At 41.7% G+C, this 18,334-nt stretch overlaps 1 protein-coding gene across 1 annotated transcript in view; it reads right to left on the bottom strand.

The window, feature by feature from the left end:
* The window catches only part of Psmb7 (proteasome 20S subunit beta 7), a 63,680-nt gene that overhangs the window by 37,275 nt on the left and 8,071 nt on the right, over positions 1-18,334 (bottom strand). Inside the window, exon 5 of the mRNA XM_045141615.1 lies at positions 16,547-16,662. Coding sequence (XP_044997550.1) covers positions 16,547-16,662 — 116 coding nt within the window. The remainder of the gene's footprint in view (positions 1-16,546; positions 16,663-18,334) is intronic.

Below are 18,334 nucleotides of genomic sequence, written 5' to 3'. Positions count from 1 at the left end.
CACTTGTATTTTTAAATTTTTATCCAAAGAGCATGCATAACTTACAATTTTTTTTTTTTTTTGAAGCAGGGTCTCACTTTAGCCCAGGCTGACCTGGAATTCACTCTGTAGCATAGTCTGGCCTCAAACTCATGGTGATCTTTCTACCTCAGCTTCCCAAGTGCTAGGATTAAAGGTATGTGCCACAAAGCCTGGCCACGAGCAATTTTAAGATTTAAATTTACAGAAAACCAAAAAAAAAGCTGGCATGCTAGTGCATGCCTTTAATCCCAGCACTTGGGAGGCAGAGGTAGGAGAATCACCATGAGTACAAGGCCACCCTGAGACTCTATAGTGAAGAGAAGATTGAAGCTCAGAGGGAAGGAACTTACCTGATCCCATGGATATAAATCAAAGATTTCAAAACCAGATCTTTCTTTTAATCTTTTTCTTTTTTGGGTTTGTTTGTAACAAGGTCTTCCTATGTAGCCCTAGGTGGTGTGAAACCCACTGAGATCCTCCTACATCAACCTCCCAAATGCTGAGATTCCAAGTGTATGCTACTATATCAGGCTTTTTCCCTATGCATGCTTCCTTGCTCCTCCTATCACGCTTTTTATCAAATTCATGGTACTGGGGTGGCACCCAGGGCCTAAGTGTGTGATGTTCTTTCCCTTCCACCAAATACTTGAAGTCAAGGTCAGAAAAGCCTGGAAAAAGCTTAACTTCTGTGGTGGTTTGACTCCAGTGGCCCCTTAAACTTAGGTGTTCTGAATGTGAGGTTCCCAGATAATAGAGATTTGGGAATTAACGCCTCCTGGAGGCAGTATACTGTTGGGGGCAGGCTTATGGGTATTATAGCCAGTTTCCCCTTGCCAGTGTTTGGCACATTCTCCTGCTACTTTTGTCCACCTAATGTTGGCAAGGAGGTGATATCCACCCTCTGCTCATGCCATCATTTTCCCTGCCATCATGGAGCTTCCCCTCCAGTCTGTAAACCAAAATAAACCCCTTTTATTCCCAACAGCTACTGTTGGTCAGGTGATTTCTGCAAGCAATGTGAACCTGACTCCAACAACTTCCTACCACCCAAGAATCATGCTTCCAAGCTTACTTTTTTCTTTTTTCCCAGATTTCAGCAATAAAATTACTACACACATGGATATAATCTGTGGTTTTGCTTGGAAATTAAAATGAGACTTGAACTTTAGTTAAATGTTTTAAATGATTAAACATTTGCCATGCATTGTTTAACAATGCCACTCAAGTATCCATTATAACAGCATTTATAATAATATATCCACTTTTTTAAAAAAGCAAAATTAATCTTCATTTTCTAAAATGTCAGAAAGGACTTACCAGCATTAGAACAGGTTGAATATTCTTTATCCAGAATGCTTGGTACCATAAGTATTTTGAATTTCGGATGTGGGAATATATGCATATATATAGCCATAATGAGATATCTTGGGATGGGGCCCAAGCCTAAACATGAAATTCATTTGTTTCATATGCGCTCCATACACATAGCCTGAAGGTAATTTTATACAGCATTTTCAGTGTGCCTGAGTTCTGACTACGACCTGTCACATGAGGTCAGGTGTGGAAATGCCTAGCTGCAGAGTCATGCTAAAGCACAAGTTTCAGAATACAGAGCATTTCAGATTTCAGACTAGGGATGCTCATAGTTCAATTTGAACCAACATTTTCTGAAGGAACAATCCAGGACAATATTTAAAATGCAACATGAAAATAATCAAGATATTGTTTTAACTTGCTCTATTTGTTTATAAACATGTACATTAATATGGTCCAGGTTGTTTGTTTAAACGCATTCTTTCTAAATATCAATTTTCACTGAAATAGTAAATCAAACAGCAATGCTACAATCTGTTATCAGATATGCTAAATACTTTTGAAATACTCTTCTAAAACCTACTGCCCAAACTCCAGGAAGGATATTAAAAACTCTAGAAAATGAAAATTTCTTCTTCTAATAAGACCTCTGCTCATAAACTTTCACACTGGGGAAGGGGGAAATACTTACTGAGGTCCCAGATCCTAAAATCAAATGATGGAGACAGTTCCTCGCTTTACACACTAGAAAAACTGAAGCTTGGCTGGGCATGGTGGCATATGCCTTTTGATCCCAGCACTCAGTAGGTAGAGGCAGGAGGATCACTTTGAGTTCAAGGCCAGCCTGAGACTACAGAGTGAATTCCAGCCTGGGCAAGAGTAAGACTCTACCTTGAAAACAAGTGGTAAGAAATGGTGGGAAGATTGGGCTGGAAATGGCTTAGCAGTTAGCAAAGCCTGTAGGGCCACAGTTCAATTTCCCAGTAATACCTAAAGCTAGATGCACAAAGTGTCCCATCCACCTGGAGTGTGAAGCAGCAAGAGGCTCTGGTGTGCCCATACATTCTCTCTAATAAATTAATTAATTAGCTAATTAAAAGAAAAAGAAATGGCCAAGCGTGGTGGCACATGCCTTTAATCCCAGCACTTGAGAGGCAGAGGTAGGAGGATCACCCTGAGTTTGAGGCTACCCTGAGAATACATATTTTAGGACAGTCTGGACCAGAATGAAACCCTACCTCAAAAAAAAAAAAAAGAAAGGGGAGGGGAGGAGAGGAGGAACAAACCGAAGTCCAGAGACTGGGAAGCCCAAGCACTACTCAGAAGCAACTTGGGACATGCCAAACTGGCCAGGCTCTGGGAACACACAGCTGCCTGAAGGGGTACAGCTGTGGGTTCCTTGCTAGTTTCTCTGGGCACATAGCTCTTGACACCACAGGCTGTCATGATGCTCCAGAAGGCAACCTCTCTTCCAGCAGAAGGTACCACTGCCTCACCAACTGAGGTGTTCAGTGCAGCAACTGCCCTGGCTTCTTGTCCCCAAACAAACAGGGTGACAACAGCTTGTATCTTCTTCAATCAGTAACTGCGTAAGGACAGAACAAGATGCTACACGCAAAGCTGAAGACTGGGGACCATAGTCAGTGCTGAATACAGATAGTTATTGTAATGACTCTAGGACAAGCTCCCCATCCTCCAAAAGTGACCTGATGCATTCATTCTCAACAAGACCTTGGAATGGCAGCTTTAATGGGAACTAAGGTGTTGAAAATTTCTTTTCTCAAAGTCATAAAGTTCTGAGAGGTAACAGGAAATGGATTCTCACTCTTTTCCCCAAATCAATTTAATCAGATCTTCACAGGGGAAAAAAAAAAAAAAAAAAAAAAAAGCTCCTTCTGCTAAGGAGCAGTCCACTTTAAGCACCCAAGGACCTGTTTGCCACTGTGCCTGCCAAGGTGGAAGATGTATGCAGCGATAAAGGAGTCCCCGCAGCACTTCTAATCCATCAGTGTCGACTCCCTTGACAGAGTGCTTACTCACACTTGCTCATTGTTAGTCAACTGGCCACTTTTTCTGAGGAAAATTTGGTGCTTTCCATAGACCTATGGATGGGGGTCATTTTTCACTCCATTCCTGCCTACAAGGCCTCGTCTTCTGGTACTGGTGCTTACTGTAGATGCCAACAATGTCAGCGTGTGAAGAACTGATTTATGAATAAAAAACAATGCTGGTGCCGGGGGACGGCACTCAGCCACTAGAGAGCAGTGGAGCACTTCTCCAAGCTCAGAAGACTGAACCAGACTTTAAAAGCTTTAATTGTATGCATGCATTTCATTATAAACCTTGGCCAAAAGCTTCCGATGAGGCTCGCAGGCCAAGCAATCAGACAATCTTGCATGGCTTGCTGAAATCCAGATTTGTCCTTTGTCAGCATAAACAGTTTAATTTGATGTTTTCACTCCTGAGTAAGCACTGAGTATTACATTTAAACCCTCGTGAGAGGAAAAATGCTTCCTTTTTATCAGCAAATGTACTTCAACATCAGTCTACCTTTAATTCTCAATGAATTTTTTAAAAACATATTCCATTTAATATGCTTAAAATTCATATATCCTTAATCATCCAACATTTTTTACTGAAAAACTAATTTCTCAAATAATGTGGTTCCTTCTTTAAATGTAATAAATATAGTCTAACAATTTCACTATAAGTAAATAATTTAATACACCTCTTGAATGGAGCAGGATTTTCCTTATAATTACAACCATTAAGGCCTCTTGGACATGAAAGGCTATAAGTACTATTCCTAAGACAAAACTTTAACAATCAAGGGTATCTAGACCTCAAATGTAGAGGTTTTGTTCATGCGTTTTGTTGAAATGCCACAAGGTATAGAGGAAGCTATTCTTTTAAAACAGAGGCATGATCTAACCCCATGTTTATAGGCGAAGACAGAAGTGACAATCACCTAGAGATGTGCTTGTCCACTTGGTCATCTATAGGCAAGCACCAGAACAGGAAGTCTCACACTACAAACTGAATGGGCCACACACTGCACTCCCCTGCAGCAGGAGAAAAATGCAGGGAGCTAGCTCAGAGGACAAGTCTCTCAAAGGCACCCTTCACTCTGGACCACATTTCCAAATACCTTGCAAACTGCAGGTTAGTCTGCTTCACAAGCCTTATCCAGTTTTTCATGTCTCTCAAAACCCTCGAGAACAAAGGGAACAGAGGTTTTAGTAATTCATAAGGCATGCTTAGTTTTAATAGTAAGCATATGTGCAAATAAGAAACACTTCTTACTAAAAAAAAAATGGACAGTTATGCATATTTTTTATTTAACTCATGTGTAAGATATAGTACTATCTCCTTTTCAAAGATGGAAGCAGCCTAAATTCAGAGAGGTAAAGTAACCTACAAGTCACACAGCTAGCAAATGGTAGAATGGGTACCTGACCCCAGATCTTGGTGGTAGCATAGCCCTCATTCTATGAACTGCCTAGTGAAGCATAAAGTGACTTTCCACTTAGTTTGACCTAAAAAAGACCAGCAAATGCTAGGTTGTGAATATAAAGACTCATATTCTGAGAAAAAAAGGTAAAGAAGGATTAGTAAGCTTCTCTCTCTGAAATAGGGTTTAAAACAAAGACCTGAAACCTGTGAGCATTTCATTTAGCTGATTTAAAAGTACTTCTGGGAAAGGGACTTGGGGGGGGGGGAAGGGTTGCGTTCTAGCCCAGGCCAACCTGGAACTCACTATGACATCTCAGGCTGGTCTCAAACTCACAGCAGTCCTCCTACCTGTGTCTCCCAAGTGCTGGAACTAAGGGTGTGTGTCACTATGCCCAGCCTTTTTCTCTTCTTTTATTTTTTTCCCTCACAGAACCAAGGATTAAGTCCACTCTGACTAGAATAAATTAATAACTGGCAAGGGCTGACTAAATTACATTCTCGGTAACAATATCCTGAATTTGAAAATGTTTTCTCACTTCTAACATACTGGTACCACCTATGGACTTAATACCACCTTTGCAGCAACTAGAAACCAAGACACATACCTTCATGAACTTCTGGTTCCCAGTGGTTTTCTTTCTGGTACTTCATTGGAGCTATAAAATGGAGCTATACTCCATTCTGAGCTATAAAAGGCATTTGCCAGCAAAGCCTAAGGACCCAGGTTCGGTTCCCCAGTACCCACGTAAGCCAGATGCCCAAGGGAGCACAGGCGTCTGCAGTTCATTTGCAGTGGCTGAAGGCCCTGGCGTGCCCATTCTCTATCTGCCTCTTTCCCTCTCTCTTCTCTCTCTCTTCTACTCCCTTTTAAAATAGATAAATAAATAAATTATATTTTTAAAAATCCATTATTGCTGGACCAAGTGAGACCCTACCTCAAAAAAAAAAAAAAAATCCATGCACTGAAGCAACATGATTCCAAAGATCAACTTTTCCTAAACCACACTACCTCAAAAAATGGCACCAAGTGCAACACATACATGTAGAAGTAAACAAAGCTTTCCAGAGTATGTTCACATGCACATGACATCTCAGCACCCTGGTAACCTTGACCATTCCAAGATTCCCAGCCCTGACAAAAATTAAAATGACACCACTGCTATCACTACCACTACTACCACAAAAACTATATCAACTTCGTTTTCTAAATAATGAACCAGCAGTTCCAAGAGGTTACTTCCAAGCAGAGATATGAAAGCAAAGATTTCCATGGTTCTTTCAGGTTCTAAGTTATACCTTGGGCATAGAAGAGGCCCTTCAAAGTGGCCACTGGCCTCTAAGAATGAGATTTCCTGGGCCAGCACAGATCCTCCCTGGCAGGGTACAGGGCCCAGACACAATCTAGCATCTATGGCAAAATACTTCTGGGAGCCCCAGTTCAGGAAAAAGAACTTCCAGAGGTTTTCAGCTATAAAACCAATACACCTAGGCTGGGCGTGGTGGCGCATGCCTTTAATCCCAGCACTTGGGAGGCAGAGGTATGTGGACCTCCATGAGTTTCAAGGCCACCCTGAGATTACATAGTGAATTCCAGGTCAGCCTGGGCTAGAGTGAGACCCTACCTCGACAAACCAAAACAGGAAAAAAAAAAAAAAAGACCATATACCTGTACCATGAAAAGGTATGTATGAAGGTGATGAACTAACCACAGTTCCATCTAACTTCATGTAACAGAACAGAAAAAATTATTTTGCCATCCTCAGGCATGCTAATTTAATCCAACACCGGTAACTGTCAAAATCAAGTTTATGGCCAGTCGTGGTGGTGCACGCCTTTAATCCCAACACTCTGGAGGCAGAGGTAGGATGATAGCTGTGAGTTCAAGGCCAGCCTGAGAATACATAGTGAATTCCAGGTCAGCCTGGGCAAGAGTGAGACCCTACCTCGAAAACCTAAACCACAAATAATAGTAATAATCAAGTTTATATGGAAATATCAAGTGTGCACAGTGGGTGTGGTGACACTTGTCTGTCATACCAACACTCAGGAGGCTAAAGCACGAAATCAGCCAGCTTGGGTTACATATGATGACCCTCTTTAAAAAAACAGAAAGAAAAGGGGCTAGAGAGATGATGGTCTAGCAGTTTAAGGCACTTGCCTACAAATCCAAAGAACCCAGGTTCAATTCTCCAGAACCCACATAAGTCATATGTACAAGGTGGTACATGCATATGGAGTTTGTTTGCAAAAGCTAAAGGCTCTGGCATGCCCATTCTCTCTCTCTCCCTCCCTCCCTCTCTCTCTCTCTCTCTCTCCCCCCCCCCACCTCCTTCTCTTCCTTTTTTTTCTCTCCTCTCTCAAATAAATAAATATTTTTTTTAAAAAGAGAAATGTGTACATAAAGGATGTTTTCTATAAAACATAGAGAAAATGATAGGCATGAACTTCCTATCTATGTTCCAACTTAATTCTAGTATTCTTCTGGCCACAAGGTGAGGCACCCTGGTTCGTTTCCACCTCTGTCAAAAGCCCTGTAAAAGCTGGGTGTGGTGGTGCACGCCTTTAATCCCAGCACTCTGCAGGCAGAGGTAGGAGGGTTGCCATGAGTTCAAGGCCACCCTGAGACTACATAGTGAATTCCACGTCAGCCTGGCCTAGAGTGAGACCCTACCTTGAATAAACAAAACAAAACAAAACAAAAAAAGCCCTGTAAACTGGGACTAAGAACTGCATTCCAGTAATTAGGAAAGTGTATATCCAGCTTATCTGCAGATAGACTCTTACCTAGAGGGCCCTGGAAGTGACCCCAAGTCTTCCCTAATGGTGCATACCAATATTTATTCCTCAAGTTAGTATTCCTAAATTGTCCAAGGGCCTCATTTCCAAGAATGTCATGCTTGAAATTTTATTCATGTTAATTCTCTGTGTGGATAAGCAAGCAAAAATGAAACTTTTATATACCTTGCCAATGCTACTACAAGGAACACTGCCAAACTAATAGCAAGAGATGGTCCCCAAGCTTCTTCTGACACTACTTCAGTTTGCCTAATAGGGAAAAGCTGGCAAGTTCAATGAATAAGCTAATTAATCTGAGAATTAAAAGAACCCACGTTTTTTGTCTAGTAAAAAATGACTAAGACCTGTCTTAATAAAGAAAAGTCAGAGAATCTTGCCCAGCTTCCAACAATCATATCAGCAATCTCTTCCAAATTCTCCTAAAAGGGAAATAATTGAAACCTTAGGGTTCCTATAACTACTTGTGTACTTCTTTTCTGAGTGACCTTGGCAAGAAACTTCTAGGAGCCTCAGTTTCTTCATCTATAGGGCAAAGAAAGGAGCAATAAAGCACCTGCCAACATTGCTGGTGCTGCAGCAGGAAAATGCTACTGTCATTGGTCAACTTTCTGTCCATGAAACAGGCATCAGGATAGGGCCTGGTCACAAGTTGCCTCATCTTCTCAGTAGGTCCTCTGGAAGGCCAGTCCTCAGAGAGGAGACTCTCAGACCAGATGTTTGAAGCAAGATCACTTGTGTCAAAGGTCAAAATGAGCATGAAACAAAACCAGTAACATCTGAAGAGAAGCCTTCAGATTATCTAGCTAGTTGCCCACACAGGCCCATGGGTAAATAAATTCAAGACAACCTTTCTTCGGGGTAATTTCTATTTTTTTAAATAATTTACTTATTTATTGAAGAAAGGAAAGAGAGAGGAAGATAGCGAAAATGGGTGCTCCAGGGCCTCCAGCTACTTCAAACAAACTCTAGATGTATGTGCCACCTTATGCATCTGGCTTATGCAGGTACTAGGGAATAGTACCAGGGTTCTTGGGCTTTGCAGGCAAGAGCCTTAACAGCTAAGCCATCTCTCCAGCCCTTATGAGTAATTTCTAACTGCTAGCCCTTACTGTTAAATCATTAAAACCAAAAAATAAAAAAATTAAAAATTAATTACAAAATTTTGCTTTTAACTCACATAATTTAAAAAAACTTATAATTCAAGTGAATCATGAGAATTCAGATGAAATATTCATTTTTTCCCTTAAGCTATCCTTGCACAACACCTCAACTCCACGGTGGACCCTGAGGCTTTATGGAGTATAACAGTGTTTTGTTTTGTTTGATTCTGTAATTTGAGGCGTGGTTTATAGCTCACCCAAAATAAATAACATGAATTGAAGTGAAACTCACCAAACTGGCAATATTGGAGTTCTTTCTCAACAGCCAGTTCCCATGCCCTCATAAGGACGGAAAGAGGAGGAAAGGGACGCAACAGAAGGAAAAGACAAGACAAAGCCACATAAATCTAAGCCAAATTAGGAAGGAAGGCAACCCTGCACAGCTCCTATCAAAGAACAATGGCTAAAAAAACCTAAAGAGCAACAGAAACAATGCCCAGGACACTTAAATATACATTTCTACATTCTCTGCAAATCCTTCCTCATCACAATGCACTGGGACAGGAAAGAAAAATCATGTTGTCTTAGGGTTATAGAATTATGGACACTTGAATTTTCCTTGATACTACAGACCTGTTTCAATAAATACTGTTTTGTCTTTTTTTTTTTTTTAACATTCAGGACAGAAAAACTACACAGGGGGCTGGAGAGATTGTTCAGTGGTTAAAGACATTTGCAAAGCCTGATGATCTGGGTTTGATTCCACAGTACCTGCATAAAGCCAGAAGTAACGTGACTGGAGTTTGTTTGCAGCACACCAATATTCACTATCTCTCTGTCTCAAATATAATTTAAAAAAAAAAAATCTAGCTGGGCATGGTAGCACATGCCATTAATCCCAGTGCACGGGAGGCAAAGGTAAGAGTATCACTGTGAGTTCAAGGCCACCTTGACATTACATAGTGAATTCCAGGTCAGTGTGGGCTATAACAAGACCCTACCTCAAAAAATCAAATTAAAAAAATCTACATAGAGCATTCAAAAACACAAGGCCAGGTGTGGTGGCGCATGTCTTTAATCCGAGCACTTGGGAGACAGTAGGAGGAGGATGGCAGTGAGTTAGAGGCTACCCTGAGACTACATAGTGAATTCTAGGTCAGATTGGACTAGAGTGAAACCCAGGGGTTGGGGGGAGGGGGGAGGAGGGGGAAGGGGGACCACAAAGAACAAATACATGCCCTTGGGAATTTTGACCAATATTTTTAATACTCAGAGGAAAGGCTTAATAACTTAATGAAACAACATCTGTGAGATAATTAAAATCACAGTAGCTAGCCTTAAATCCCAGCATGCGGGAGGCTGGGGTGGGAAGCTTGCAGTGAGTTTGAGGCCAACCTAAACTACATAGTGAATTCCAGGGCTAGAGAGAGACCCTACCTGGGGGAGGGGGAGAGATCACAGCAGCTACAACATACTGGGGACTGCTTGAGATGGAAGACAAAAGTTCAAATCCCAGCTTTGCCACTTACAGGCTGAATGGTAATAGCTAAATTGCTAAACCTCACTAAGCTTCAGGTTTCTCATCAATACAATAGCAACAACAGAATCATTTGCATGGAATTTTAACTGAAAATAATGTGATAGCACCCAGTAGACTCTGGCATAGAGACACAGCATAAATAAGCTTTAAATTTAAATACTATCACCTTCAACAACAACCAAAAAGGGCCTACCTACCCAATGCTTTGTGCTATTCTAAGCTAAACTAGACCCACACAAACAACATAATATAAATACTAACTCTACCCCAGTACTATGAACTGTTGGCTCACAGTGAATACCAATGAATAGCAGCTAAATTTACTAAGTTTCAGACATTCATTGGCACATAAGTTAGAGAAGCAAGAAATAAATTCATCATCAAAAATTCCCAAGACTCTAGGAGGATCTGGGAAAAAGACAGATTCCACTCTTACAAATCAGTTTGGCAGGGGCAGGAGGGACAAGCACAAGAGGGACAAAATCAGGGAAAGGGGAATTTGGCCAAGACTACAGTACTGGAAGTAGGACTTGCCACTTCAGCCTGGCTGCCAGGAGGAAATGGGAATGGCTTCAGGCTGGACTCTGGTGATGAGAAGGATACTCTGGGCACAAAGCCACCCTGCCAAAGCAGCTTGGTGGCAAAGGAAGAGGGGAGCCAATTATTCAGGACAAGGGGACTTTTGCCACATGGAAGTGGAACAAGAATGGGAGCTGGTCTAGGTGGAAGAGTTATTGCCACATTTCAGCCAACAGTTAGCATGTGCTGGCACCAAGAAAGAAAAAATAGAACCACACCAGGTGCCCAAAATCCAGCCGGTGGGTTGGCTGGTCTCTGAGTGATCTTCACAATGGCAGGGCCATCTCTACTGTCTCTATAGCATCCACATGTCTGGCCTTTCCTGCCACAGCCTCCCTCATGCCAATGTTCCCTTAAGCTGTAAAACTGGCTCCCACCCCCAAAGCAAATCTAATCCTATCACTGCCTGGCCAGGAAACATCAGCTGGGAACCTCCAGGACAAATCAAAACAGCTCAGCCTCCAGCATCTGGACCTTGTCAGGCCTGCTTTCAGCCTTGCTTCTACCCCATCCACCCAACATCCATTCATTTTCATTCCTGCCCATTTTTGCTTCTGCTATGCCCCCTAGGTATAATCCTTCCCCCAACCCCAGCCACTACTCCTGTACTTCAGGGAAGCTGTCGTTCATGTTCCCACAAATCACTCAAAGCCTGAAGAGTCTTTCCCTTGGGCATAGAGTGCCACAGCTAATTCCTACTCATCTATCAGGGATCAGCCAAAGAGTTACTTCTTCCAACTTTTGCCCTTATCACTGACAAATGCACCCTGTGTTGGAAAGGCAGCATGAGAAAGGCACACTTCACGTTCATAGTGGGAAAGTAAAATAGTGCCATCTTTTTGGAAGGCAATTTGGCAATAGCTCTCAAAAGGTAAAATACACTGTATGGCTTGCCATCTGTCACTTCTGGGGGCTGCATGCCCAGCAGCTGTACTTCCTTCCTCTATCTGAGGAACTCCACCTCCACACTCACAGAGGCTGTGCATCACCCTTCAGAAGTGCCTACCCTTTACTGAATGGGTCTCTCTGGTGAACAGGACTGCAGAATCAAATCAGAGGCCATCAGGGCCACAGATGTGGTAGCCAGGCAGACACATCTTGCATTTGCCTGCCACAGTCTATTCTTTAGTGTAGTATTTTTACACTGTTCTTGACCCCAAACTCTGTTCCTGCCCTCCTAGTTGAGAACCACCTACTATTAAAAAAAAAAAAAAAAAAAAGAGCCCTTCTTTCCTTAAATCATAAATCATTCTACTGCTTGTGACAGAATTCTGACAAATTTGAGTATCTTAATCCAGAAATTTCCTCACTAGAAATATATCTAGTTTATGTATTTATACACATAGATAAAAACAGATTTGTTGCAAAATTGGAAATCATTTAATAAGACTTGGTCATAGTATAGCCATATAAAGCAATTATACACAACTAATTCTGAAATGATACAGATACACTGATACAAAACCTATTCAAAACAAAGTAAGAGAGCTGAAGATATGGCTCAGTGATGGAGCACTTGTCTAATATGCACAAGGGCCTGGGTTTGTTCTCCAGCACAGGGAAGAAGGGAGGGAGGGAAGGGAAAAATGACAGTAAGGGAGAAGTATCATGCAATAACACAACTTCATTACATGTAGGGTTTTGTTTTGTTTTGGTTTTAGTTTTTTTGTTTTTGTTTTTCAAGGTCTCATTCTAGCTCAGGCTGACCTGGAATTCACTATGTAGGCCTCAGGGTGCCTCAAACTCAGTGATCCTCCTACCTCTGCCTCCCAAGTGCTGAGATTAAAGGTGTGTGCCACCATTATATGGTTTTTAAAAATGACAAATAGGGGCTGGGGAAATGGCTCAGCAGTTAAGGCCTTCTAAGCCTAAGGACTAGGGTTCAATTCCTCAGAACCCATGTAAGCCAGATGCACAAGGGGGACACATGTGTCTGGAGTTCATTTACAGTAGCTAAAGGCCCTGGTGCACCCCATTCTCTTTCTCTCCGTTGTCTCTCCCTCTCTCTCTGTCTCTCTCTCAAATAAATAAATAAATAAATAAAAAGTTACTTAGAACCTTTAAAAAAAAACGACAAATAGGGGTTGGAGAGATGGCTCAGTGGTTAAGGTGCTTGCCTACAAAGGCAAACATCCTGAGTTTGATTACCCAGCACCTACGTAAAGCTGGATGCACAAAGTGGCACATGCATCTGGAGCTCATTTGCAGCAGCTAGAAGCCCTGGCACACCCATTCTCTTTAGCTCGCTCGCTTGCTTGCTCTCTCTCCCTCCCTATTTTTTTTAATATTTTTATTTTATTCATTTATTATTTGAGAGAGACAATGGCGTACCAGGGCCTCCAGCCACTGCAAACGAACTCCAGGTGCATGCACCACCTTGTGCATCTGGCTTATGTGGATACTGGGAAATTGAACCTGGGTCCTTAGGCTTCACAGGCAGGTGCCTTAACTAATAAGCTATCTCTCCAGCCCTTCTTTCTCTTTCTCCCTCCCCATTCTCCTTGTAAATAAATAAATAAACTTTTTATTTTTTTAAGGAGAGACTGGACTTACTTTTCATGTAGTAGTTTGGCCCTCTTGAGTGATGTCATGTTTATAAATGACTTTCATGACACAATGTTTTTTAATGTCACATACTCAGAAAGGACTTCCCAAACACCATCATCCACATACTCCTTCCTACTACTCTTTATTACTATTCTCAACTTAGCACGTGTGTTCTCTCAGAGTTGTAAATATTTTTCTCTTCTAAGTTTTTGCTGGCCTTCCCTAGCTTAGATGTGACCCTTTCTCCCAGATGCTCCCATGACCTTTTTGTACTTTGTTGACATCCCTGTTTCCCAGCTAAGACTGCCTATTTTGAGGGGCAAAACTCTCCCATGCATCTCTGTGCTCCCTCTGCTCCAGTGTCTTCACACAGAAGGTACTCAATAAATAGTTGGTAAACAAATGAACAGATGAACAAACACAATCTCAAAGCAACAACTTATTTGCACATTACATCAGATGTTACTAATGGCTCATTCTTAATTTGGTCTTCTAGGACAGCATGTGCAGACTGCGTGAATAAGTAGTTTAAAAAAGCATTTGAGGGCTGGAGAGATGGCTTAGCGGTTAAGCGCTTGCCTGTGAAACCTAAGGACTGCAGTTCGAGGCTCGGTTCCCCAGGTCCCACGTTAGCCAGATGCACAAGGGGGCACACGCGTCTGGAGTTCGTTTGTAGAGGCTGGAAGCCCTGGCGCGCCCATTCTCTCTCTCTCCCTCTATCTGTCTTTCTCTCTGTATCTGTTGCTCTCAAATAAATAAATAAATAATTTTAAAAAATTTAAAAAAAAAAAAGCATTTGAGAGCCAGGCATGGTGGCTCACGCCTTTAATCCCAGCACTTGGGAGGCAGAGGTAGAAGGATCACTGTGAGTTCGAGGTCAGCCTGGACTAGACAGAAACCCTACCTCAGGGAAAGAAAGAAAAAAAAAGCATTTGAGCTAGGCATAGTGGCGCACACCTTTAATCCTAGTACTCGGGAGGCAGAAGTAGGAGGATTGCTGTGAGTTCAAGGCCACCCAGAAACTACATAGTGAACTCCAGTTCAATCTGGGCTACAGCAAGACCCTACCTCAGAGGGAAAAAAAAAAAAAAAAAAAAGAGAGAAGCATTCTATAAACTCAGAGCTATAGACCTATCAACTATCCCATTTTATTTTACTTTTTTTTCATGCATTTTTATGTGTGATACATATAGGTAGGCCAGAGGTTGACACTGTGTGTCATCCTCATTCACTCGTCATGGGATTTTTTAAATATGCATTTATTTACACATAAGTACATATATTTGGGTGCATATGCACATGTGTGTGCCAAAAGTTCTTGCTGCTGCAAATGAACACCCATCTGGCTTTATGTCGATGTCTGGAGAATTAAACCCAGGGCAGTAGGGTTTGTAAGCAACCACTTCTAACCCCTGTGCAATCTCCTCAACCTTTCCACCTTATTTTTTGAAAGAGGGTCTTACACAATGAACCTACAGCTCAAAGATTCAGCTAGACCAGCTAGCCAGCATACCACAGGGGTCCTCCTGCCTCTACCTCCCCCGTGCTGAAAACAGAAACATTCTGCCATACCCAGCTTTTTACCAGTGCTGGGTTGTCAAACTCTGGTCCTCATGCTTGTGTGGTAAGCACTTTACCCACTAAGCCATCTTCCCAACCCCTTATTTTCCCATTTTAGACATGAAACTGCTTTGTATCAATGTTAAATTTCCTGAACTTAATGACTTTATTGCAGTGATAGGAAATAAAGAAAGCAGCATGAAAGACTAGTGAGGGACTGTGATGTCTATTTTCAGATGGTACCACATGCACATATAATGGTAATAACAATAACATACATGAGAGACACAGCAAATGTCAACTGACAAAGCTGAGCAAAGAACACTACTGCTTTGTACAGTTACTTTTCTACAAATTTGAAATTTTTTTTTAAATATTTTTTGTTATTTATTTATTTGAAAGCAACAGACACAGAGAGAAAGACAGATAGAGGGAGAGAGAGAGAATGGGCGCGCCAGGGCTTCCAGCCTCTGCAAACGAACTCCAGACGCGTGCGCCCCCTTGTGCATCTGGCTAACGTGGGACCTGGGGAACCGAGCCTCGAACCGGGGTCCTCAGGCTTCACAGGCAAGTGCTTAACCGCTAAGCCTTCTCTCCAGCCCCAAATTTGAAATATTACAAATAAAAAATTTTGAAACCAAGCCAACTGTGGTGGCGCATGCCTTTAATCCCAGCACTCAGGAGGCAAGAGGTAGGAGTTCATGGCCACCCCGAGACTATATAGTGAATTCCAGGTCAGCCTGAGCTAGAATTGAGACCCTACCTCAGAAAATTGAAATATATTTTATATATATATATATAACATCAACTTTAGAATCAGAAACATCTCAATTCTTCCAAATACAATTTTGTCACTTTCAAAAGGAAAATGGTGTTTAGGGTTCTTTTAAATCTTATCTAGCAGTTAATGCCAAACCATAAACACAAAAATCTACTGGGAAAGATCAGCTACTGTTTACATAGCAGACACTGGAACAGAGACTCCCTGCTGCAACTAATCACAACTTTGTGCCCAGGTGCTACTGACAAAACCTCAGGTAGGAAACTGTTATTCTTTACAAGTTAGGTGTTAAAGAGGACTCCAAATCACTCAGCTTCAAAACAAGAATTTCTCTGCAGACACCAGGAATCTGCCTGGAGGGCTCTTCACTTTAAACCTCAGCTTATCCTGAGGCCTACCCAACCATTCTTCTTAACTCTCATTAGTTCCTGCCTGCCCACCACTCCCAAGTCCGTTTAGCCTACATGGATATTCTTAACTTTCTCTTTGAACATTACTGCAAATTCTCATACAGACATAAGAAATAGCAGAATCCCTACATAGTCTTGACTCAAATCTGGCCAAGATTAACACCTTGTGTAACTTTAGTACAGTGCCACCTGTACTGTCTTTTGAGTATTTATCACTTTCGTCTAACATATTATATTGACATGGGTTTATGGTTGTTTACTACCTGTCTATCTACTAAAAAAACTTACAAGCAAAAAGCTCTAGCTAAAATTTGTTCATTGCTATATGCTAAGTGCAATCCATGGAAGGCATTCAATAAACACTTGCAGAGTGAATCAAAGCACTGTAGAGAAGGGAGCAGCCCTTCAAAAGAAGTCTGAAACATTGAGAAAACATGACACTCACCCATGGTGACATAAGGCAATTTATCAGTTGATCCATGAGGATAGATGCTGTAGAGATGAGGTCCAGTAACATCTACTCCCCCTAAAACTAGGGCCGCACCAATGTAGCCTTGATACCTGGTGATCAGAGTATGCACAAGAAAAAATAAGTCTACATAGCATCACTGCAAGCTTAACCAAAAGCTGCATGAGAAGTCAGACAACAAAAAAATGTTTTTCTTACATGGTTTCATTAAGAAGTTATCATTTTAGTAAGAAACAAAAGGGGAAAGGAACTAACATCAAATGAACATCTATAATCATCCACTAAAACCCATAAATCATGTGAGGTACACCACGTAAGGTACACCTCAGCCTCACGACTTCCTCCAAAAGAGGAATCATTCTCATTTTAGAGGAAAGACTAACCCACAGACATTGCTAGGTACCCCTGAGACAAGTCTGGCTTATTCCAAAGACTACCTGCATTGTCCCTATTACAGCTCTCTGTGATGAGTAGATAAGCTACCTTCACGAGCATTAACAGCAAGAAGCTATTCTAATAATCAGCCTCAACAGAAAACTGACTCATGTCAAAATACCTCTTCCAATTGCATATATCCACCAAAATGATAATCAGATATTAAGTGAGATGGGAACATATCACACAGAGACGTGTATATTAACTCTTCTGTGACTTATGCCACCCTACCTCCATCCACATGATAAAGCTATTCCTCATCAGGAACATCAACAAGAATACATTTGCCACCCACCCCACTTCTATATAATTGTGTACAGTTGTTGCCCAATTGTTGGCCTACCTGATTGGTTTACCAGTTCTACAGACTGCTTTCCCTATATTTGACTCAATTTTTCACCAGTAGGACTACTATGCTAGCATACTGGATTTAAAATTTTCTACTCTTAATCACTCTCTTGTCATGCTGACTGCTGCACATGTCACAAGCTTCTGAGCTTTTGGGAAATTCTCTTATCTCTGCCTCCTATTTCAGTGAGACCACAGAAACCTGCCATAGCTTTCCTCCATAGCAACTGTAGATGGAACTCAGTACTTGGTTTGAGCACCAAGTACTTTATCCATAGATCCATCTCCCAACTCAACCTTTAGAAGAAAAATGAACCAACACACATTGAACTAGCTATATAAGCATTGAAATACAAAAACATAAAACACAAAAGCCAAAGTCATAATTTTAGACTGAAAAACATATCAAGAAGCACTCTCAGTAAACTGGGCATGGTGGCACACGCTTTTAATCCCAGCACTTGGGAGGCAGAGGTAGGAGGATCACCGTGAGTTTAAGACCACCCTGAGACTACAGAATGAATTCCAGGTCAGCCTGGGCTAGAGTGAAACACTACTTTGAAAAACCAAAAAAAAAAAAAAAAAAAAGAAACTCTCAGAAAACAAGTCCAGTACTTCCCCTGACACTTGATTACCAAACTGTTATTTCACAATCTCCCTGAAGGGCATGGTGGTGCACACCTTTAGTCCCAGCACTTGGGAAGCAGAGGTAGGAGGACCACTGTGAGTTCAAGGACACCCTGAGACTACAGGAAATATTAGGAAAGGACTTTAGAAGCAGCCCATAGAGGACCAGAAGCCCACATGATAGAAACATCTAATCCAAAGCCATGTGTTAGCAGCAGGGTGAAACCTAGAGGACACTGTGCAGAGAAGGCCAAGTCCACTGCCCTCACCAGTGCTGGGCCTCCTCCAATGCCTAAAGGTCATTTATTAAATAAAGTCAATTCAAAGCTAAAATACAAACTGCCTGATGCTGCT

This window comes from Jaculus jaculus, chromosome 1, assembly GCF_020740685.1.
Source record: "Jaculus jaculus isolate mJacJac1 chromosome 1, mJacJac1.mat.Y.cur, whole genome shotgun sequence".
In the NCBI taxonomy this organism is placed as follows: domain Eukaryota; kingdom Metazoa; phylum Chordata; class Mammalia; order Rodentia; family Dipodidae; genus Jaculus; species Jaculus jaculus.
Note: the sequence above shows the minus strand (reverse complement) of the source record. Positions and strands in the feature narration are given on the sequence as shown.